The sequence below is a fragment of the Phalacrocorax carbo genome, chromosome 16 (assembly GCF_963921805.1).
Source record: "Phalacrocorax carbo chromosome 16, bPhaCar2.1, whole genome shotgun sequence".
Taxonomy (NCBI): domain Eukaryota; kingdom Metazoa; phylum Chordata; class Aves; order Suliformes; family Phalacrocoracidae; genus Phalacrocorax; species Phalacrocorax carbo.
The window spans coordinates 4127951-4151390 of NC_087528.1; the positions used below are offsets into that span (position 1 = coordinate 4127951).

Consider the following 23440-nt stretch of genomic DNA (forward strand, 5'->3'; position numbering starts at 1 on the left):
CATGGGTGCTTTGTTACCCAGTGATAGCGGTGGTGAAAACTCAAATACAGACAAGCTAAAACTTCCAGTTTGCCTACAGGACATGTGCTGTCTGTTAGCGTGAGCATGCACAGTGCATCCAAAATGGTTCTCTGCTTTTGGAAATACGAGTGGGATTCCTGCAGTGTGTGAACTGTACCTTTTAGACATAATGAGAGTTGTTTCACACAGCATTAAATTACTGGTAGCTGCATGGTTTTGCAAATGCCAGTGCTCCAGCACCCTGGGTAAAATGCACTGCAGAGAAATGTTTGCCAAAAACATCAGTGTGGAGATGCAGCCAAAGCAGTAAGCATATTTTGAGGTTTACAGCTGTTCTGAGCAGATATTCAGAGATTTTTACCTTAAGTTTCAGAAGAGCAACCAGCAATAATTTCACCCTGCTCTATCCTGATACAGGGGACGCACCTGCTGCAATTTCTCTACTTACTGAACTTTATTACAGTGAGCTAAGGCTCCGTGACAGGCTGCTGTACAACCTGCTTGGTTTATATACATGCTGCAAAACCCAGTGAACTGCAAGGCGAAGTGAGAGTCTGAACTCCGTGAGACGTGTGCGATTCCCCTGCTCCACAGTACTCGAGCCTTAGCATGACACAGAGGTGATAGTGCCATAAAACTCCATTTAGGCCACACGTATTAATCAGCACGAACTGTGCCGCAGCCCCGTAGGTCAGAGCCACGCGCACTGGCCAGCAGTCACTAACCCTGCAGAAGTGTGGTGAAGTAAAAGAAATCCGAATACTTTCTTCCATAGAAGAGGGCTCAGCCCAAACATGGGCAGACTGTCTCTGTGTTCAGATTAAGAAACCAGATGAACGTTTGCCTCCCTTAGCAACAGGGGAAGATATTCTTCAGCTCTCATTGAGTTACGGCATTAAAATCTGCATTTATTTGCTTCTTCTATTAACTGGCAGATACGTAGCTGAGTCTTTCAATTTAACAAGTTGGCAAAATTTTCTCTACATCCTCCACTCTGCCAGTAGGAAAATCATTGCCTTTGAAGTGGGTCTTTTGGTAGGTTCCCATAGCACTGTCTTCACTATTGGAAAGAGGTTTTGTTTTGGGGTTTTTTAATTTCCTGTTAGCTCGGAGGCAATTAATGTGTGGTGAAACCTACAGCTGGTGGGAATTTTTCTGACAAAACACCTCTGATAAGCAAATGCTGAGTTGTCAAAATCAAAACCATTCCTGGGAATCTGTTTTCATTCAATCCTGGTTCTGAAATTGTCGACATATCTGGGTCTACGTTGTCAAAATGAAAGCTAATGGGTTTTGGCTTTGAATAATTTTTGGATTGACTTGAACAAGAAGCGTAGTTTGAACTGTCCTTTTTTTAAAGAAAAAAAACCCACTAGGGAAATCCTATCATGGGCAAAACATTTTGTCATTTTTTAATATCGCACAAAATGGCTCATTCAGAAGAGGATGGTACTGTAAGTTGCACATGCGTGTTCAGTCTAAAAAACAAACCACACAAACCCTGTAATGCTTCCTTCCTCAGCAGAAAAACACCACAACAGAGGCAGAGAACCTGCATCCAAATGACCATCTCTAATAACCAAATGTCCACCGAAAGGCTGTTTACACAGTTCAGCTCAGAGGCTGTGTATACCATCATGATAGATGAGACTTGCTGAGACCTTAGATAAAGACTCCTGTGGAACAGCGTAATTGATGGGGACCTCAAAACCATGGCACTGGCTGCTGCTTATTTTCCTTAAAATATTGACCTTGGTAGCTTTTCAGGCCCTGCCTGTTTCCTGTAATGCATTTATTTGATGTAAGCTAACATTTTTCTAAGCTGCTTTGTCAAGTGATTGAAGTTATTAGTAAAATTATGAAAACATTTGTTGTCCCTTATATGAGAAGAAAATTAGTCTTTCACTTTATGGTGTATATATGCTCAGTTTGAATAACAATAATTGTAGAGTAACCAACTAGTCCCGTCATTTACCTTGGCATAACATAATTTTTTAAACTAATCACCTAAGAAAATAGTGGATTTTCTTTTTAGAGGGAAGAGGAGTCAGGAGAACCCAACAAAAGCTATAAATCAAATTAAGAACAGATTTGATAAGCTTCTTTACCTTAAAAAACTAGACAGAGCAAAATCTGTTGCTATTGTTATTTTTATCCCGAGGAGTCACCCTGCGCCACAATACACTAAGTGGTACTGTGTACACGCTCACTGTAAAACAGCTAAACATCCATGAGTCATTTGTTTAATCAGTTCTGAGTTTTTATGCCAAGCACCCGCCTTTTAATTTGCTACGGCCAACCTGAAACATCTGTCAATTTTTTCCCCACGAATTAATAACTCTGTAATTAAAATCCAGCAGAGAGCTCAGCTGAGACTCCTGGTTAATTAGGACAGGAGATAGCCATGTGAGCGGCATGGCGTTACTTTAGTTGGAGAAGGCTTGGATTTGAACCAGGGCTCTGTGGGTGACACGGAGCTACCAGACCATGATTTAACTATGAAGCTTTTGGATATTTGTTTCAGTAGCCAGTGTGTGTATTTGTGGGCAATCAAATATTGCTGAAATTATTTAATTAGGACGCAGTGCCTGAAAACTGTTTTCTTGAAATGTGTATTTTCAGAGGATCTGGTGTTAGTTATTGCTATTCTCCAAATAGTAAGAAAATGAGAAGAAACAGCGATGAGCTAAGCTCTTGCCTAGAGCTGTTTCACACTTCAAGTGGCAGTGGGAGTGTCACAAAGAGAAAATCACCTTGGTAAAGTCCGTACCTGCTGCTAATGTGCAAAGGTTGAGGATTTCAGTTTCTTCCAGGATTGCTTTCTACACTGATAATTGCAATGGTGTCCAAATAATCAAGATTGTTTGTGGTACTGAAAGTATCGGCTTGATTCAGGATGATGCAGGTTGGTTCCTGCAGCTTTTGAAAGGATTCTTATACCACATACTTGATACCTAAGGATTTGGGGATTCTTTTTCTTTTGTTTAAAGCAGCAGACAAAAATATTTGTTGCTGTATCGCATTTTAGCACACCTATAGATGAAAACAGCTATCTGAAGCCCTCATCACTTGTCAGGTATTTTTTTAATTTTAAAAAGTGCACCAATTAATATAGCAGAATTTTTCAAGCTTGTTCACTAAAGGCAAAGAAATTTGTATTGCAGCAAGAGTGAGATATGAAAGATTTTTTTCATGAACGTCAATAATTTGAAAACAAAATTAGACTAAACGTCTTAAATGCAAACCAGTTATTTGCCATTTTCCTTTGCAGGCAAGATGACAGAAAGGTTCCCAATGTCCCACATGCTACTTTGCTGTAAATCTGAGTTACCAAGTTCATAGCTTATTTTCCATTTTGAGCTTGTTCTTTACCCAGCAGTTTGTATATATATAGCAGTCGCATCCCATTCACGGGAAAATTATCTACAATTCCTGAAATTTAAGATTCAGGGAGTTTTTTATTTCTTTATAAGTTTTCCTGGGAGATTCAGGCAGAGGATTCTCCCTTCCAGTGGATAAGGTGTATTTAATAATGAATCTCATACAGGAAAGTTGAGTCAAGACTCAAAATATTCTGCAGTATAATAATGATTTCATTGTTTCTTTATAAATCTAGAATCCATTGCAGGAAAATATGCCTCTGAAGAGAAGCTGGGGGAACTGGATGATGCATCTTTGTCTCTGAGAAGAGTAACTTGAGGAAAGGCATTGGTAAGTTTCCTAAATATACAACAAATATTTATCTCCAGCCTTGATCCAGGGAAAAAGGAGGATTGTTTCCTGAAAGGAAATGGAAGAGAGGCAGGAAAGCTTTTGGATTAACACCACGTCGTGAGAGCAGAATCCCAGAGGGAGGTATTATGTAATATCGAATATATTTTTTTAAAAAAGTCTCAATAGATGTAAAAAACTTGTTTCTGAGAGAATTTACACTTACTCATCCTAGGTAAAACAAGGTACATATGGTTTTAGTTTCAAATTAGCTGGGATTCCCATAGTGTGTTCTTTTTAAAAATTGTTTTTCACTTGGAATTCTCAGTGTTTAGAACAGGGAGAAATACAGGTTTGTCCAACTTCACACGAAAGTGCCAGGGCAGTGACAGTGTGCTGAGGCTGTGTGGTCCAGGAAGTGCAGCACTGAACCGAGAGCGGGAAAACCTGGCAGCCACCTGGCAGCCCTGAAAAATACCACACGCTCCCCTCACCCCCTTCTGCCTTCTGAGAGCTTTGCATTGCATATTCAGAGATTATTTTTTTTTTTATTTCAAATGACAAGAAAGCATTACAATGCTAACGAGCTGCATCTGAAGCACACTGTGTATATGAGAAAACCCAACATGGCTGACAGGGTATTGCCTTTTCCAAAAACCATCCTTCACTTCGAGCAGCCACCGCATGAAAAATGAGGAGATTCCTTGGACAAGCTTGCCCCCTGCAGGCCACGGGCACCTCCCTCCTCCGCTCCAGTATTTGTTCCCCCTTCCTACACAGGCAAATTAAATGTGCTGCCAACATGACGGGGTTTAGATATTTTATTTTTTTTATAAAATAGTAATTACTTAGAAAGATATTTGGGGACAGCTCTTCATTCTTAGTGAGACTGAGTCCCAAACATTAATTTAATTTGCCCAAATAGCTCCTGATTAGGTTTGCTGTTATCTGAAGGCAATGAGCTAATGGAGATGATGCAGAAGGGATTTGATTTAGCCCTCTAGCTGTTTCTTTAAGTTGAGCTACCCGCACAGGCCATAACCAGCATCTGGTCTAATGAGCTACAGTGAGAATCCTGCTGATTGTGTCTTTGTTGTACGGGATAACAAGGAAGCATCACACTAAAATAGACTTCTGGTGAAGACCGTGAGAGTAAATACAGCTCTAGGGAGATGGAGGGGGGAATACTTTGTAACTCCTCACCTAATCTCTGTTGAATAATGATCTTTTGAGAATCTCTCTCGGTTTTTAAACTAAACCAAAAATCATCACCATGGTTTGTAATTGTCATATAACAAATAGCAGCAGGTACAAGTCAATATCATAAATCAGTTTATAAATATGACAGCTGCTTAATTATTTCACTCAATGTGTTGTGTATGTGATTCCTTGAAAGTAGGACTGAAGACTAAATAAGATAAAGGTGTGATTTTTTAAAAAAACTAGATTAATGATGTATAACTCTGAAGTTTAAAACCAGCAAAACTAGGTTGGAAAAAACCTCTGCATACCTACAGCAATTAGGGATGCAATTTTCTATTTGTAATTGACATAGCAGCATCAACAAAATCTCTAGTACAAATAAAATTACATTGACAAGCCTGCTTATTTTGGTATAATACATGTTAGCTCAAGAGGCAGACATAAACTATGCCACTAAACACTCTTGTTTCAAATCATTTTGCAAAGAGAAATTATTTAGCCTCTTCTTTCTTTTTATAACGTACTAGGTGTGCTTGCATAACATGGAAAATGTCCCTTAATAGTAATAATTAAGTATAATACTATATTGGCAATAATAGTAAAACTGCAAGGAGTGCAGTAAGACCCTCCTGGGACTCTTTGATCACTGACTCCTAAATACCAAGGACTCCAGACCAGAGAAGGCTGAAGAGTCAGGCAGGCTCATTTCAAGCCAAACCTGAAGTCCACTAGGAGTTCATAGATCGAGACCAGTACGTGATTCCGATGAGTAACTTTAATCAGTTAAGTTCCAATGAAAAAAGGCTTCATCAGATTTTTTTTTTCCCCCAGGAGTAGCTCAATAAAATATGCTTTCTGAAAAAAGAGCTGACTCGCATTGCAGGTTTAACAAAGGCTGATTTAAATAGGCCCTTATTTCAGTTTCGGTGTTAAAAAGCAAATGAAATAAAGACCCAAGTTTAAAGGATGTCTTTCAGAATTCTGCAACCAAGAATAAATAAACAAACTCCTGTTTTGACAGATCATGTCTGGCGTATAACTAAATTGCGAGACTAACAGAAGTGTGGAAAATTGGGATGTGTTCCTTAGAAAGTCTCAAATGGAACATCACCAAGCTGTATGACAAACTCCACCCATTGCCATAGAAAGAGTAAGAAAAAGACTCAGCTCCTACATTCATTGTACATGATCAACTTGCCCAAAAGTTCTTGTAATACCTTGCTTTTTGTAGAGATATTTGCAGGTACCCAGGAAAGTACGTTCTTCTCCAGCCTTTATGTTAAAGCCATCCAGTAGATGGGGCCATAGAGTTACACAAAATGCAAAAGTAAAATGCGTTTGTCTTAGGAAGAACTCTCATAATCAGTGCAAATACGGCTTTGTTAATGCATGCAATTCTAACGTCAGGCAAATAATTTATTTGGTTATATCATGTTCTGACTGTATGACTAACTAAGCTGTATTCAAATGCTAGTTAATATGATTCCGTGTTTGTTTGATACTGAAATAATTACAACTCTCAGTCAACAAAAATTAGAGCTGAGGTTTTAATTTTCATTCATGTCCCATTCATTCCGGAGTATTATATAGGTCTGAGATACAGTCAGATTTGTGATGAAGTGACACAATGGAAGTCATTGATCGTAACTGTAGCAAGAAAGTCCCACATGTGGAAACGTGTATGTGGCGAGAGGAATGTGTTAGTGGTTTCTACATAATACAAAGGATGGTTTTATGAATGTAACTTACATGCACTGGTTTCCCCCCCCCCCCCCCCCCCCCTTTTTTTGAGATCTGTGCATCTGTTCCTGTTAAATCTGAAACAGAAAAGAACAGAACATATAGATTTGCAAAACCATGTATGAACGTGGCAGGAGCAGTGGTCAGCCCCAGTGATTTCATAGCGGTGGATGCTAAAGCTTGAAATGTGTCTGCACAGAGCACGCTGTAAGGTGTAGCAGTTGTCGTCGCTCTCACTGCATATACAGTCTTCTTTTAAAATAAATGAATTGTGTGTAATCAATTTAACAAGCAAATTGCATCAGGTACCAGTTTAAAAGTGTATATGCTGTTCTGATGCATTTGAAAAGCCTGATTTTCTGAGGTTTCGTATCTGAAGTGAAGGTCTTAACAGCTATATCGTAAAGCTGACGCTTTAAAAGTCAGTTCTGCTATAAAAAGTTCTTCACAATACCTGAAAAGACAAAATTACCATCGGTCTTCTGTGCTACTGAACAGATCCATGGGGCGAGTGCTGCAAGGCAGGCGGTTTTTTCCCCTTTCCGTTAAAGTTAACATAGGCGTGCGGGTCATAGGTGCCAGCAGGCAGGTTGGAGCCACGGGGTAGGTTCGACCCAGCTGTTTCTGGGCTTTGACTCACGAAATGCCAAGTTTCTCGTGGTTTCAGCTATTAAGCCCACCTAGGAGACGGCTGAGGGAACTCTCATGAGCGGGAGGTCTCGTCACAGGTTAAGCCCTGGCCAAGGAGCAGGAAAAGGGGGACGTGGCTACGCGGCGGGGTGCTGTGGGTGCGGGACGCGCCCGTCCGTGAGGGGCCGGGCTGCCGGAGCCCCGCGGCTGGAAGACCCTCCGGCCTGGCCCGGCCCGGCCTGGCCCGGCGCGGGGCTGCCGCTCACCCCGCCGCTCCACCGGGACAGCAGCGCTGCGGCCCCGCGGGGGCGGTGCGGCCCGGTCTGGGCGCGATCGGCAACGGGGAGCCGCGACGGCACCTGGAGGCGGCTCCGCCCCAGTCCCAGGAAGGGAGAGACCGGCGGGGCGGGAGGGGAGCGGCCGGATCCGGCGGGACGGGACGGGGCTGCCCCTCAGAGGCTGCGCGACCCCGCCGGCAGCGGCCATGGCTTTCGGGAAGGCTCCGAAGGACCCTTTCGGCACCGCCGTGGGCAGCCTGGTCGGTGAGTAACGAGGGGGCGCCGCCTCCCGCCCCGCGCCGCTCCGCCGCCCGCCTGAGGGGAGCCGGGGGGGCCGCCATTTCCCGCCCCGGCCGTGAGGGGCGCGGCGGGACGGCGCCTCCCCGCTCCTCCCGCCCGGCGGGGCTCGGCGGCGCTGGGGGTCCCCGGCCGGCTGTACGGCGGCTCCCCTTGGCCTTTCAGACCGGGCGACGTTGGGAGCGCTGCAGACGGAGGAGTGGGGACAGTTCATGCACATCTGCGACGTGATCAACGCCACGGAGGAGGGGTGAGCGGGGCAGGGGGCTGCGGGCCCGGGGCGGGGGGCGTCGGTGGGACGAGCAGGGCCGGGACCTGCCCCTTCTCCCGTGGGAAGCGAGAACAGCCGATTTCCATCACGGAGGTAGCGCCAGCGTTGCTCGAGGGCGAAATCGAGCAGTCGACGTATGGTGTGTCTAAAGCCACCTAAAATTAAACAGCAGCAGGGAGCAGATATCTTTGGCTCCTAGCGAAGAGTTTTGCCTGTCTCGGTGCCTTTTGCTGCGCCATCAGGACTTGTAGGGATTAGACTTGTAGGCTCTTCGCCATAGATAAGTGTTAGGTGATAACACAGGTCTCTTCCCCGAGTCTGACGTATTTCATTTAACCTGCGCCGCCTGTCAGGCAAAACGCATGCCTTCGTGCTCTGGGAAACCCAGATTGGAAAAGACCTTGAGAGTGTAGTTGCCTGCAACACTATTTAAAACTCTGTGCTTTTAACTCATTCGGAGTTCCCTGCTATACAACTTCTCAGCCAACCTTCATCACGGTGGCAGAGCGAAGCGCTGGCTGCGTTCCTGTTCAGTGGGATCCATCCTACCGACGTGCCTGCCTGGGGCTCCCAGGACGGCGTTGGCCTCTTGCACCAAATGGCCACGTACTGATTTGCTGAGCCGCTTGCTGCTATGTGATTCCTTGTTCCTACCTGTAAAAAGGGAAGAAGGAAGTTTGTTCCCATGTAAGGTCTGCTTCGGCCTTGCATTGGAAGAACTCACTGCTAACAGTGGCGAATTTTAACACCGACTGGAGAACTCTCTCCAGGGACATGAGGTATGCCTTAGTTTCTGCACAAGTATCTTCTTTTATATCAGCTTTTCCTTCCTTTCATTTTTTTTTCGAATCCAACGCTCTCACGTGTGGCTTTTAGAGTTTGGAAGGTCAGTAATAACTCCTTCCGGTCACTGCTATAAGCAACAGCACACTTTGACCCTCTGTTCGTTTTTCTGTAGAGCTTCTATGTAACAGAGCTTTTTTAAATAAACTACTTCCTCTTGTGTACAGCTTATGCTTACAGAGGAGCTTCTCAAAACTTCCTTCTAGGCAACTACTACTAGTCACAGCCTGTAACAGGATACTGGGAACAGCAGAACTGCTGTATCTAATTAGGCAAATGGTTATTTTAATGCAATATCCAGCTCCTGACCAGAGCACTTCCAGATGCTTCAGAGAGAACAAGAAGCAGGAGTGGAATAGTAGTATAGCTTTTTGCAAGGGAAAGTTTTCCTTCCCTGTCTCATGCTCCCATCCATCACTTCTGTTTTGACTTGATGGTTTACTGGTATGACTGGGTGTGGCAACTCTGTTGCCATCGGATTAAAAAAAACAGAAGTCTTTTTTTCTGATGAGGTACAGCAATATTTCAAACTCAAGAATGCGGTAATGCTAAATACCCATTTAATTTCATTGGCTTTAAAATATTTTCAACAAAGATTTCTTCTTATCAAAACATTCTATTGCTCCGTCTTAGATTCTAGAGAGATCCCAAAGAGACTTTAGGACAACTTGTTTTTGTTGACCAAGAGCACTGAGGTGGCCCTAATAATTATACGCTATAGATAGCCCCTGTTAATCAGGCAAACTGTTTCCTGCACGCGATAGGCTAGATACCATCTTCTACCCTTTTCCTCCTACATAGATAGTTAAAAGATAAGGGGTGTATATATAGAAATCAAAATGACTAGGCTAGAAATGCCACTATCTTTGGGGTGGAATGGGTTGTTCATCCATACATGGTAATTACTCAGATGAGTTAAAAGCATCCTGCAATTATAAGATTGGAAGTTAGCCAGGACACCCTTACTCCTGACAGCACTCCCAGGAGAATATTTTTTAATTGCATCCTATATGGAAAAATAGGGACGAGTCAACTCTTGATACAGCTGGCAGTTGTTATTCCCCTTCGTAGCAATAAAAGCTAGATAAGTAAATCTATTGTACAACAGCGAAAGTAATATAGTTTTGGAGGAGACTCTGCAGAGGAGAATAACTTTATTTCTCTGTACAAGTCTCTAGAGTAATGCGGAGTTTGCAGTAACAAACCTGATTTCACCGCTTTGTTACTTCAGCTCAACGCTGAAGCGATTTTGCTGAAATCAATGGGGCAATTGCTCTAGTTTTATGTGGGTGTAAATACAGGGATGAATCTGGTCCCGTATCTCAGGCTGGTATTTTTGGCTCTTGGATGAAGTTACAAATCCGAAAAATAGTCTGACATCTCTGGTAACTTTTTCTACTTAATTTCTTGTCACAGGCCTAAAGATGCAGTTAAAGCGCTAAAGAAAAAGCTTTCAAAAAACTGTAACCAGAAGGAAATCAGGCTTACCCTGTCTGTAAGTACAGCTATATTTACATTAATTAGACACTAAGAAGGAAAACATTTTAAACGATAAGGTGGCATGCAAATTATTACTGACAGAACTCGCCGGGGTGTTTTGTCTTTGTGTGTACAGCACTACCACGGTGCAGATCAGATGGCCTGCTGGCATTCCACAGAGCAAATTCTTAAATTTAGTGTAGCTTTTTTTTTTTTAAACCTATACTATATAAAAGTAGCGTACTACTTATTTGCAGTAGTGACTGTCCCTCTGTGAGTGCCCCAACTGTTTGCGAAAGATACAGAGGTTGGCATATTACATAAAAGCTACATCTGACCATTCTGTTACTCACCTTGTGGTACTGATCGTGGTTAAAGCAAGCACGGTATGCAGTGCGGTGGAATGTGCGATACCTGTTTGGTAAAAGTGTTGTTATGTACAAATGAGAAACTTGAATGAAAGGGTAATGATGGCGAGTTAAGCAAGGGAGCAAGACCCAAGGTAAGCCACATAAGATTCAGATGTTATGACGAAAGGTTGGAGTGGCTGAGAATATCCTCATTTGAGATAACCTGGCCTCCAGAATCTGACAGTGTTTCTATCCCAGAGTTTGGGGAAGTGTAGCGATTTCAGTCAGTTTAACATTTACTGGGGTATGTTAACACAGTTCTGATTTCCACTGATAATGTAGGCAGTAGCAGGAAGCTTCTAACACTTACCATAAGCCCAGAGTTCCCCACCTGAATTCCTCTTGACTAACAATTGTGCAACTGCGGGAAGAATTGAGCTGTTTGTATTTTCAGGTGTTGGGGGTTTGTGTCTTTCATTGTTTGTCTAGAAGTGTTTTCCTCGCCAGTTCCTTTTTTGAGGTTGTAGAGGCCTGTCTGCATTACACTCTGGGTACTGTTACTCATGGGTTTGGTATTTGTTGTGCAAAATCATTATCTACATCAATATGTGCTGAGAAGTGATTAAGGAAGATAGGTGATTGATAGTGTCGAATTGTAGGTTACTTAGCAATTGCCCAAGTGCCTCCTGACAAGTTAGAGATGCAGATAAATGTGTTAAACATACCGATGTATACCTTCAGCTCATTCCATTTCCATACTTCTTTCCTGGCTTCCTCCTCCACTGTCTAATGAGTCACCTTTTTGTGTGTTCTATGTGTTTGCATAACAGAAACGCTTGGTTTCCGCTGCAATTACAATCCTTGTATGAGATCTGCTTTCTTTCTCCTGCAGTCTTTGTGCACCTTGGTCCTTTTCTGAATATCTGACGCAGTCAACTGGAGTTATGATAACCCAGTGCTTAGATTTAGGAGCCTTTCTTTGGATATTTACTCTGCAGATATACCCAAGGTGATATTATGGGTTAGCTCTTAAGAACATAAAAACAGGATAAGGATCTTGTTTCAGGCGTATCCAAGGAAGAGCTTTATCGCGTTGACCCAGAAGCTCATTGTATTTACTCGTCGATGGAGTGTGTACCTGGTTGCAGTTGTGCCTGTAGTTCAACATGTTCTCACAGTCTCTTTGCTGTTCAAGTTCCCTTCTCCATGTTTGTTCTCACCCACTCACATGTACACGTGTAACTGTGCCTGCCAGATAATCACATCCTTTTGGCCCAGTTTCTGGTCTTTGACTGCAGGTTTCTTCTCCCTGAGTTCCTTATTTTTTTTATTTGTTTTTTTTTAATGAGTGCCAGCCTTTCCTCCAACTCTTCCCACTTTTATGTAAGATCTTCCATCCTTTGCCTCTCCCTCTACCATTGGCTCCTTTCATTTTTCAGGTTTTCTACCAGTACTGCCATCAGTTCAGCATGTGTAAAACCTTTCCTTTGATGACCTCGTTGCTGACCATGTATGACTTTAGACTCCTTTGTTCCCAAATAGTCTTTCTACCTGCTGTATCTTCTGTTTTGGGTTCTTGCTTGCTGTAATGAAATTGTTCCTATTTCCCATTTTGAAATGCTTGGATTGGAACAGCAAATCTTTGCAAATAGAAAAACAGAAATAACTTTCAGTTCCTAAAACACAAGACCCCCTTCCCTGTGCAACTCTTATCTCTTAAAAATTGTTCTTCTCTCAGATTTCTACAAAAATAAGGGCCCTTTTTTGATTAACTGTAAGTTATTGTTGTGTTTCCTACAGTAAATACGGTCCTCCAGCTTTTGAGACTCTACATCAAATTGTGTCTCCTGCCCACATTAGATACAATGAAGAAGGCAACAGATCTACACATCACTTTTCTTTTGAAATGTACTTTGATCCACTTCTATTTATTCAACCTTGAAATTCTGGAATTTAGTCTTTGTAATAAAACTGCTTAAGGAGCTTATTTCCAGAGAATACACACAGGGTGAAATGTGAAGGTCTTCACCTGAAGTAGCATGACTCCATGTGTTAGCCCCGATACTGTCATCAAGACATGTTAAATCTCAACAGCGGCATCATCTTTCTGGCTCACAGATGCTTATTTGTTTACTTGGAGGAAGAAGGGTGAGTGCCAGCTGTATAATGTGTTGGCTGTGGCTTGACTTCATGCACTCATCCCCTGAAGTTACCTAGTGCTTGTGAAGTCACAGGGATCAGGGTGTATGTGTGTCAGGCCGTGAAGTTGCTTCATGCAGTGTTTGATAAAGCCAAGAAATCAGGCTTGGCAGTGGTGATTTTGCAATCAGAGTGAGGAGGATTAGAACTTTTAGGCAGGAATCCAACAAAGTGTGTATGTGTTATTTGACTTATTATTACTAATAGGCTTTGGATACGTAAACTCTGTTTATGTAGTGAACGCTGAGACACCTGTTCAGTTGGCTCCATAGATCTCCCTTGCTTTTGTAAAGCATTTACTGCAGTGCCCCACTTCTGATGCCTGTAAAGTCTTAGGAACTGAACAGCACATGGGGAAGTAGTTTATTGTAGGTTCTGCTCTCTACCTGTGTCCACGCGCACACTCTTATGTACAAAGCAGTGGGCAGAAATTTAAAATGAAATTGTTTCAGTTCTGCATGACATTGTTGGAAAATATTTTAAAGGAACTCATTGGTTAGATTTAAATTTTGGAGTTTGTTTGGGTTTTTTTGCCTTAGGCTTTTTTCTGTTTTTTCTTTTAGTATTCCATATGTTTTCAGATGTGAAAAAAATTTAGCATGGCAAACGTTGCCTTCAGATTTTCCTTTGTTAAATTAACATTTCACAAAGCAGAGGATCTAAAAAACAAAAACATGAGGGATCCCTCCAGCTCCTCCATCAAAAAAAGTCCTAGTCAATTTTATTATACTTTATGGTACGTATGGGCAAAGAGGGAAAGAAAAGGACATTGAGTGGGAGCAAAATAAATCCATATTTCAGTGTTATATATATAATTTGAAAAATTCAGGACTTAACAAAAAAAAATATTTTTGAAATGCAGAATCTTGGTAAAGTGTACATAGCCCCTACACTGTAGTTGATGAATGTCAGCTGAAAAAGCTGCTCGTAGAGGGTTCTTTTAAATGCTGGCACTTGGAACTAGTCTCTTGCTGTTCAGAAACGCTACTGGGTAGACATGGGTATATATTTGATAGAGTGGGATCCTGGAGAGGGCTTAATGAGTTGTTCCCTTTGAGTCAGAAATGCGAAGAAGCAAACTGTTCATCTGTGTTTTCTTGCTTTCACCTTAGGTCTGAGAAGTATCTGTCACAAACTACATCCATTCATTACAGCTTTGTGGACCATACCTGGCTGCCTTAGATGAGCAGATAGTACTACTGAATTCTGAGTGAGGCCTCTATAGACAAGAAATATGGTTGACTTTTATCCCCACCAACTTCTCCCCTTTTTGTTTCTGCTTGACAGTTTGTCTCTTCACCTCCGCTCAGATGCCTTGTATCAGTTTAGTTTTGTGTTGCTGATGTGAACCAGAGGGCTTTGGTTGTGCAATTCGTCCTCGTTTTTGCTCAGTGCAGATCTCTTCTCAGCTGGATGTCTGGAATCAGCTAGCCTGGAACATAGCAGCTCTGTCAGTTCCAACAGTTCTCAGGTCCTGCCTGTCATTTAGAGGAAATTTAATGGTTTGGTTGAAGTTAATTTGCCTGTTCTATTATTAAAAGTTGTTTCTGTTTAGATTCCATAGTGTTATGTGGAGCAATAGTTGACTTGGCCACCTTGGATGGCCACCTTCACTCCCATGGAACTGCTTGGGAAGGTGAAGTCCTATTTGCAATGATAAATAACCATATTTAAGTTCTAATGAAAGGTGTTATTAGCATGAAAGTGGTTCGTCCCTGAATGGTCCATTTAAAAATAATTGAGTCAAATTCTTCTTTTTCTTACACCAGTTTAGTTTCACTCTGAGTGGGCTGTACTGGCATAATGAGTGGAGGATCTAGCCCATTAGTTCAGTATTTTCATTCAGAGGGTAAATACTCAGTCCCTTAAGTAGGGAATTAATAATAGGGAGTAGCATACCAAATTTCCCATGCGCTGGGTCGAAAATGTTTTACACAGACCATCTTTGAAGTACTGCACAGGCAAATGACTTGGCTTATTAGCATATGTTTCATGTACTCTTTCAAATGAAAAATAATGATTCGAGCCAAGATTTTTTTTTTTATAATTATCTCTCAGTTTTTTGCACAGCAGTCTGCCAGTGTCTCTTTGTTCTACCCTGTTTTCATTTCAGCAATTTATTTTCTTCTGGTTTTAAGCCTCTTCTCCCATAAGTTCCCGATCACACTGGGAGAAAAATCCCCAAGTCCTGAGGCTAGAAAATTAGTTACTGAAATAATATCAGCTTAGCCAAATATAGTCTGCTCTGATAGGAAAGTATATTTAACCTACTTTTATCAAGATTACAATAGCATCCTTTAAAATCTGTGTTTCCTTTTGAAAAGATATCCTGTCTGTTGCATGATTCAGGGGAAGCTTTGTCTCAAGCTATGAAATTTTGCAAAATTTTGTTAAGTTCTACCCTTTGCTTTCACCTTTCCATCTTCCCTCTTAAACTGGGAGGGAAACTAAAGGTACGGCTGAAGAGCAAAAAGCACAAGAGTGACCTTTTTTTCTCTACGTGGGGCATCATAGTCCTGTGGTCAATCTCCAGACATGAGCAAGACAGGATGAGTTACGTTCCTGATTCTGCACCTGATCTGCCTGACCCCAGTTTCCTATCAGGACTTGTATTGGCCTGATTTCAGATGACTGGGACGTAGAGACAGCTTTGATACCTCTTCTGTAAAACGGGAATTGTAATCGGCCACCTGCAGGTGTACAAGGGAGAAGTATTATGTCATTATCCCGTACTGCTGTATTTGATAGAGTGGACATGTTGCTTGCAGGGATCCTACTCTGAGCATTCCAGGCAGAATTTTGGAAGTAGACTTCTTTCATGAAGATGAATCTGACAATTGGAACAATTCAGCTATTCTGTTTCAAATCAATGTGACCTTTAAAACATGTGGAAAAATTGTACTCTGAGTTGTTGAATTTGTTCTTTTCTGTTTTTTTCATGAATCTCTCACTGACAGGGCAGATTAGAAGGGAGGCATTTACTAATCTTATTTTCTTCTCATGTAGAGCTCTTCAGAAGCGGTCAGACCAGGGTACTTATGTGTTAGGCAGTGAATTAATTCTATTACTGAATCTGTACAAGTCATTTTTTAAGCTATGGACAGATTTCATGCTGTTAAGGTGCCCAGTGTTCAGTAACGGCTATGATATGGAAACAAGTGTGACCATACTTGTCTGTTAAAAATAGTGTAACTCTGCCTAACACATCTCGTTTTGTATTGCGTAGGTGTAACAGTACACGCAGTGAGCTACTGTTTCCCTGTAGTAACCTCATCAGGCATTCTAGTGAGATAGCTGGCAATAATCTGTTCATATCCATTTGTATTCTTCCCCATAACACCTTGGAACAAATTAAACAAAAGGAAACAAAAGCAGTCAAGTTGGGGTTTTTTTCCTAGTATCTGAGTAACAGAAGCTTTTTGTGTGTGCAGCTGCTTGACATGTGTATAGAGAACTGCGGCCCGCGATTCCAGTCTTTAGTTGTGAAGAAAGATTTCTGTAAAGACAAGCTGGTGAAGCTGCTGAATCCAAGATACAACCTGCCAATTGACATGCAGGAGAAAATCTTGACCTTTATCATGGTAAGTCTAGAGTAAACAGTAAGTGTTAGTGCCTCTGCTATAAGGTAAACATTTAATGATGCGGCCCATTTCTCTACTGTAACATACTCATGGGAACCTCTTCCTAAAGCAGATTTTATTCTTGCTGCTACTGCTTTGTGCAGAGGTAGCAGAGACTGGAAGGCGAAGGGAGAGAACTGGAAAACTGTCAACCTCCACCTTTTATATTCCCCTCCCAGTCTGTGTATGTGCTCCTTCTGTGGTTGCAGATGGGAGGTAACTTGGGAGCTTTTCTGGTTCCTGCTGCTTTGATTGGAGTTAGCTGGAGTGGTTGGAGGGGATAAACTGCCTTTAGGACCACATATTTTAGAAGCACTTGTCTGACCACTGACTGTCTGCTTCTGTGACTGTTACTGTTCCTGTTATTTCAAAACTAGACGTGGGCCCGCGGTTTCCAAGGAATGGTGGATGTGAGTGAAGTAAAAGAAGTTTACCTAGACTTGCTGAAGAAAGGAGTGGAGTTTCCATCTTCTGACACAAGCAGAGGGGGACCTAAGGTAGGGATACACAAGGATACTTCATTAATCGTTGTAAATCGGACACATGTGTTAATTGTATGAGCTGTGTAGACAAAGAAGGTGTGTTTGTTTTGTTTTTGTTGGGTTTTATTTATTTATTTATTTAAATGCTCCAAGGCAGAATATGACCAACCTACTTAAGCATGTGAGCAGGAATCAGTTTCCATTATAACAGCTAAGCTACCAACAGAGGAACTTGGCGTATATAATAGTTTATTTTATATCAAGCCACAGATTAGTGGATACGTTCTCAAAAAGGAAGCTTTCAAAGTGTGTAAAGGATTGGGTATGTGGTTTACCTCAAAATGAATGAGAGCTGAGTGCTCCAAACTTGTCAACTTCTGAAAGTCTCCACTAAAATGAGTAAGATTTTAACAAAAACATGTAGTGTTCAGAATTATGAACATTATCTATCTTTACAACTAAACCAGGAGAGGTAGAAATCTATAAGAAAAGATTATTGTCTATGTATCTCTCCAGCTGTTTGCACAACCTGTACACAATAAATGTTGTTTAAGCATATGTATCACTGTGTAGGATTTAGGACATGTAGCATAGTATGGCTTGAGCATTGGACGTCAGCTGAAAATACAGTACATGTTCTAAATCCATTCTTTCCAGAATTTTTTCTCTATTAGAAGAGTTTCCCCAAGAGTTTTGAGAAGTGTGAATGCCATCCAGCACTGCGATTACAGAATTAGGTGTCTATGATCAGTGCAGACAGGAATGATTCAGATTTATCATGAGTTTGATTTGATGATTGAATAGTGGACTGTACACCAACTTATATATTTGAAGGTTGTTTGAACAAGCTATGTGGAGAATGCCCTCAATAGACAATCTTTTTTTTCCCCTCACCTGGTACAGTAGAGATGATTCTCCGATTCTCCGTACCGCATATATCTGCCAATTAAATCAGTGGCAAACCTTCTGTTGATCTCAGCAATGGTAGACCTGAACACAGGTTTTAGCTCCATCCCTAGGAAGTGAAGGACTTGAAATGTGTAGTCTTGTGCAGGTTGGGTTTTGAATTAGAAATTTCTTTATAGCCATCAGTTCAAATGCAATGCAAGTGAACCTTTCTGCAGACAGTGTGTTCCAGCTTTTTGATCCAGGCGGCCTTTGTAATTCATCTTCTGTAGAGACCCAGACTTAAACCCCCAACCTTTCCACTACTTCCAAGCATTATAAACTACTCTTCACTGTAAAATTGCAGGGGCACTTTGGGAAGGATTCTAGGCTGTTGTAAAGCTGAAGAGCTGAAGGAGCTAGCCTGATCTTAGCCATTCCCACTTTATTCTGTGATGGAATTTACTTCCAAATGTGTTGAAAAACTATCTGATTTCCAAGCCCCATTTCATTACAAAACAGCCATTACATTTATTATTGTAAATAGACCTTGCTCAACAATTTCCCTGGGAGCACTGATTATGCGAAAGCTAATGCCCAGTTGTCTAGTCTGACAAAGATGTTTTGTAGCTCTCTCGTCTGGATGTCTGCTTCAATTCTTTTGTTAAACCCAAGCTCTGCTGTTTTGTCTTTCCGCAGACTTCATCTCAGCCTTCTACAAAGTCATCACCATCTTCAGCTAATCCTGCAAAACGTTCTTTGCTGCCTCTTCCCACAGGCCCAACATTACTGTTGACTCCTGAGCAGGTGCAGTACTACAGGTCTGGGGGGGGCAGGTCCACTTGAAATGTCCTGGTAATGTGTGATTTTGACAATCTGGGTGCGTAGGCCACTGGAAGGGACCATCAATTCCAGTGGCATAGTTCTATATTCATAGCTTTAGGTTCGTTCTCCTGAAGGTGTTTTTTATGGTGTTGTGCCAAAGCAAAGTAGGCAACAGAAGTGAATTCAATAAATGCTGGGCTGTACCCCAATCTCATGCACTCAAGCATGAGGATATCTAATGATCTCTTATGATGTTGTTATGCAAACTGATAAAAGTTACTTCAAAGATAAGTGAGAAAGCCAAACGTACTTTTGCGTAAGGCTTGTGTGAAGAGATTATTCTAAAAAGCAGAAAGGAAAAGGAAGTTCACTTCCATCCCAGCTTGGCCTGTAGGTAACTAAAAAGAGCAGCAGTAACATCAGTGAGAGGGATTAACTGTAAGGAAAATGAGTAGTACTATCAGACTTGGCTCTGTGTTTGATTGCACATGTAAAAGCTGAGCCATCTGTTTTCATGGCATGTCACTGGAGTAAAATAATGCTAATTAGGCCCATATTATACCTAATGGGGAAGAAAGTATGTATTAGAGGTAAGAATTATTCTGCTCACTCTGTTCACCTACGCAATATTCTGTCCTGTTGAACTCAACAGATTGGGAAACTATACAGTGAACTAGATATGGCAAAAATGAACGTGAGAGTCATGTCATCAATATTAAAAGAAAATGTTCCTGGCTCTGAAAATCCAGATGATATGAATCTTTTACAGGTATGTGATAATTCATTGGTAAGGCCTATTTGGTTTGGTCAAAGTTTTGATTTTAAAATATGTTGTATCCGTTCTCGTAACAGCTGGATTCAGATTGTCAGATGAAATCCGACAATAGGTTTCTATCCCTGGTTTTGCTCAGCTTTCTCCTGTCGCCTTCACCTTCCCCTGACATCTAGATAGTCAGGAAAGCACAATACAGCTTGCAATGCAAATTCAAGCTCTAGGGAATTCCAATGGCAAAGGAATTTCATAATGGAGTGTTCTCTGTTAAGCATGTTCTGTCAAACAGCCCTGAGAACATTCCACCTGAACGCAGTTGCCTTGTGGGAAAATAGATGATGACACAGTCTCTCTCTCATATCCGTCCTGGAGTTTTCAGTGCTCTCTTTATTATTACCAGTACCTTAAAGGCAGACTGAAGGCCAGTGAAGAATATGAAGCATTTGTTCTGTGTGTGACCTCCAAGCTTGGGAACTTGCTTTGCTATAGATGAATCCACGTGCTCTTAAAGTGTAGCCTGAAGGAAGCGTATTGCAATAGTTGAGTTCAGATTTGACAGTGAACATGCAGACATTCTTCTGTGGTGTCAGTTCTACTTGCTCATGCTGTATTTTCTATTTTAGAAATTAAAAATGCGGTATTACTTTAGCATTCCAGTAGTGAACTATATCAATGGACATTCTTCTGTTTCATATCGTCTTCAAGAATTTAAAAAGCTTTTACCACATCCTTTTTTTTTCCTAAACTTACCTCCAAACCTCTATGATGAGGAAGCATTTTTTGCAATTTGTCAGCATTAAATCTGTTGGAGAACTGATCTCATTTTTGCAAGTCTTCAGTGCGCTTCTCTTGCCCAGTGGAGAATTTTTTCCTTTGCAAGGAGCCCTCACTGGGTGCTGTTGGTTTGCTGTCAAGGTTGTACTGTTCAGCTGTGACCATTTATGCTTTGGCTCACAAGTAGAGGTGAGATATGGAGAGACAGCAGCAGTTTGCCACTGTCTGTCATCTTTAACGACAGGCAGCACTGCTGGTCTGGAGGAACCAGATAGGAGCCAGGTGCAAACTCTCAGTGGTTTTAGCTCCCCTAGAAATTCCTCACATCTCCAACACTGTCTCTTTTGCAGAGATTTGTGGAGCTCTGAGTCCAAGGAGAAAGGGCCTGTGAAGCAATGATCTGAGCGGAGTAGACTTTAAACACAGGCAAGGCAAACAGCTGTTGCAATAGATTACAGAGGGCTGGCATTGCCTGCACTGAAGGGTTGGGTATAGGTTGTTCCAGCAATGGACACCACCAGCTAATCTATGGCTGTTGTATGCACAGTACTTCACTGCTGTAGTGGTACTGCCACCAGGGAGGCTGCCAAGGTGCAAACTGGCCTTGATGATTTAACCAAACAGTGAAAGATACCCCAGGTAGGAGAATACACTGGTTTAATATACTCGGCCACCTCTGTCCAGTCCATGACAAGATAAGTGTCTTCGATTGCAAAACAGGAAAAGTATCTCTCATTTCCTGTCTCTTACTATGGCCCTTCTGCATGTAGGCACAGATTAGGTTTCCCGCAGTAAACCAGTAGATTCTTATTAACACTCCCAGTAATAAAATTGTTGGCAAAAGTTTGAGGACAGGGTGTGGAGTTCCCATTTGTGGGAGAATGACTAAAAACTCATTCCTTCTGTGTTAATTTCAGTGTTCTTTCTGTTCTTTTCCCCTGTGCGCTGAGTGGTATAAAGCATCAAGCATGGCTAGCCTGTTCCTTTAACGATGTTTAATGTTCCCTTTTGTTTATAGCTCTACCCGGATTGCTTGGATTAGGCTTTTGTTGTCAGAGAACAAAGTCCTTTATTATAAGAGCTGCTTGTTTAAGCTTTGAGTGAGTTGGAGACATTAATTTCAGTCCTTCTGATGATCTGGAGTCTCTCAGTAAAAACTGTAACGGGTATACTTCAGCAGTGCAACATATTTTCAGTTCTGTAACTTCATTAGTGGCTAGGCTCCTCCCTTTCTCCACCCTGTTTTGGACAAGGCTTAAGATAGATCTCACTTGAAATATTGCGCTGGCCAGTAACAGTAGTTAAAGAATAGCTAGAGCTCAGTATCAGCCAAGAAGAGTAACAAACTTTTGTACTGGACAGTGAATAGACATACTTGATGGACATGCAGGAATTTGGGTCCAGATCATCAGCTGGTAAGAATCAGCACAAATCCAGTGGAATCACTGATGATTGTTATACCAGCTGGTAGTCCGTCATTGTAAAACTCCAGTTTTCAAAACATAAGAGTGCATGCATCGTTGTGGGTAGGAGCAAAGCCTAGCAAATCTGTGCTTGAAATAAGTGTCTCGATTTCCTTCTCTGTTGAAAATTGATATTTACAAAGAAGCTAGTCTGCCTGTATAATGGAATTGTAAGAAGTACACATTTCTTTACTACCTGATACACATTTAAGTTGGAGAGGTTTTAAATTTAATTACTGACATTAAACTGAATACACTTGTGTGTTTTATCCTAGTCTATGAAGATACAGTACTGAAAGGTACAGTACTTTTTAATTCTTAAGCAGATTTGGCAAACGGGTGCAAAATTTCTTTTTACATAAATACAATAATTTATTTACATGAAGTATATGTTTTTTGAGGAAAAATCACTGTGTCTAAACTTCTCCACTTCGAGGAATAGTTAGAGCTAGACTTGTGTCACAGAGCACTTCTGTCTTTAGATTGCTGTTGTCTTTTCTCCAAGCAGATGTTGGACAGGATCACATCCATTACATCCATGCGAAGTATCCTGCTGAGTTTAATCAGCCTCACACAAGATCAAATCAAATGTGCTGTGCTCTGCATCACCCAGAGGGGTCTTTGTTATTTTGTAATTTGTAATTTAGGCCTTAGAGACAGATACATCTTTAGAAATAAAGGCAGGTCAAGGGGTAGGAACTGGTTAGGGGTAGAAGTTCTGCCTGTGATGATAGGAGTTGTCAGCCTGCCTTGCAGAGATCAAAGACATGAAAATTACGCTATTTGCAATGTTTGGTATGTGTGTGGTTTGTATAAATTAAGGAATGCTACCCGTGAGTCTGCAGTGCTCAAATGTCTTATCATTCTTCTCCAGAACTGACAAATTGGGAGATCACAGTTATGATTTGTCTTTTTTTTTTCTTTCCCTGTCTCGGGCAGAAACTGTATAAGACCTGTCGGATGATGCAGGAGAGGATTATGGAATTGTTGGTGACAGTGGAGAATGAAGATGTGATAGTTGAGTTAATACAAGTAAATGAAGATCTGAATAATGTCCTCCTGGGCCATGAAAGGTAAGTACAGAGCATCTCTCCTCACATTTGGTATTCTAACTGAATGGCCACAGACATCCAATGTTGATCCTCCACCAGGAGACAGATTTTGTCCTTAAATACAGAGAAGAAACGTGATGGCAAAAAGAGAAAAAATATATATTTGCCTTCCCCTAAACACTTCAGAAACGGTTCATAAAGGTGGTTAGAAAACTATTAGAATGGGATAAGACAAGTTAACAGCATAGACAGGAAATCAGATGGAGGCACGTAAACAAAAAGCACTTTGGAACTTGACGTCCCTTTTTGGTACTGCGCAGTGAATTTGTCATCAGTCTGCTACAAACCCTTTGGTGCTGGTGGTGGTTCTTATCTCTGTTAAGTGTAAATGCTTCCAGGAAAGACTACTTATTCTCCTTTCTAAACAACTTTGACAGCTTTACTGCAGAAATCGGCCATGGAATAGCATTCTGCCTCGTTGCATGCTTAAGAGAGTCACTTGCTTTTCTCAGCTGGATTGAAACACGCTGTTCTAGTTGTCTTAC

At 41.6% G+C, this 23440-nt stretch overlaps 1 protein-coding gene across 3 annotated transcripts in view; it reads left to right on the forward strand.

The window, feature by feature from the left end:
- The first annotated feature begins 1504 nt into the window (after positions 1 to 1504).
- Positions 1505 to 23440, forward strand: part of TOM1L1 (target of myb1 like 1 membrane trafficking protein) — a 30255-nt gene continuing 8319 nt past the window's right edge. The window contains exons 1-9 of one of the 3 annotated variants that reach the window (XM_064467036.1): positions 3642 to 3732; positions 5957 to 6085; positions 8046 to 8130; positions 10411 to 10489; positions 16454 to 16603; positions 17020 to 17139; positions 18709 to 18816; positions 19487 to 19603; positions 22783 to 22916. In XM_064467036.1, coding sequence (XP_064323106.1) covers positions 6055 to 6085; positions 8046 to 8130; positions 10411 to 10489; positions 16454 to 16603; positions 17020 to 17139; positions 18709 to 18816; positions 19487 to 19603; positions 22783 to 22916 — 824 coding nt within the window. In that variant the 5' untranslated portion in view covers positions 3642 to 3732; positions 5957 to 6054. Of the gene's footprint in view, positions 3733 to 5956; positions 6086 to 7417; positions 7848 to 8045; positions 8131 to 10410; positions 10490 to 16453; positions 16604 to 17019; positions 17140 to 18708; positions 18817 to 19486; positions 19604 to 22782; positions 22917 to 23440 lie in introns of those variants that run through there. The other 2 variants (XM_064467037.1, XM_064467035.1) reach the window with 2 other exon arrangements.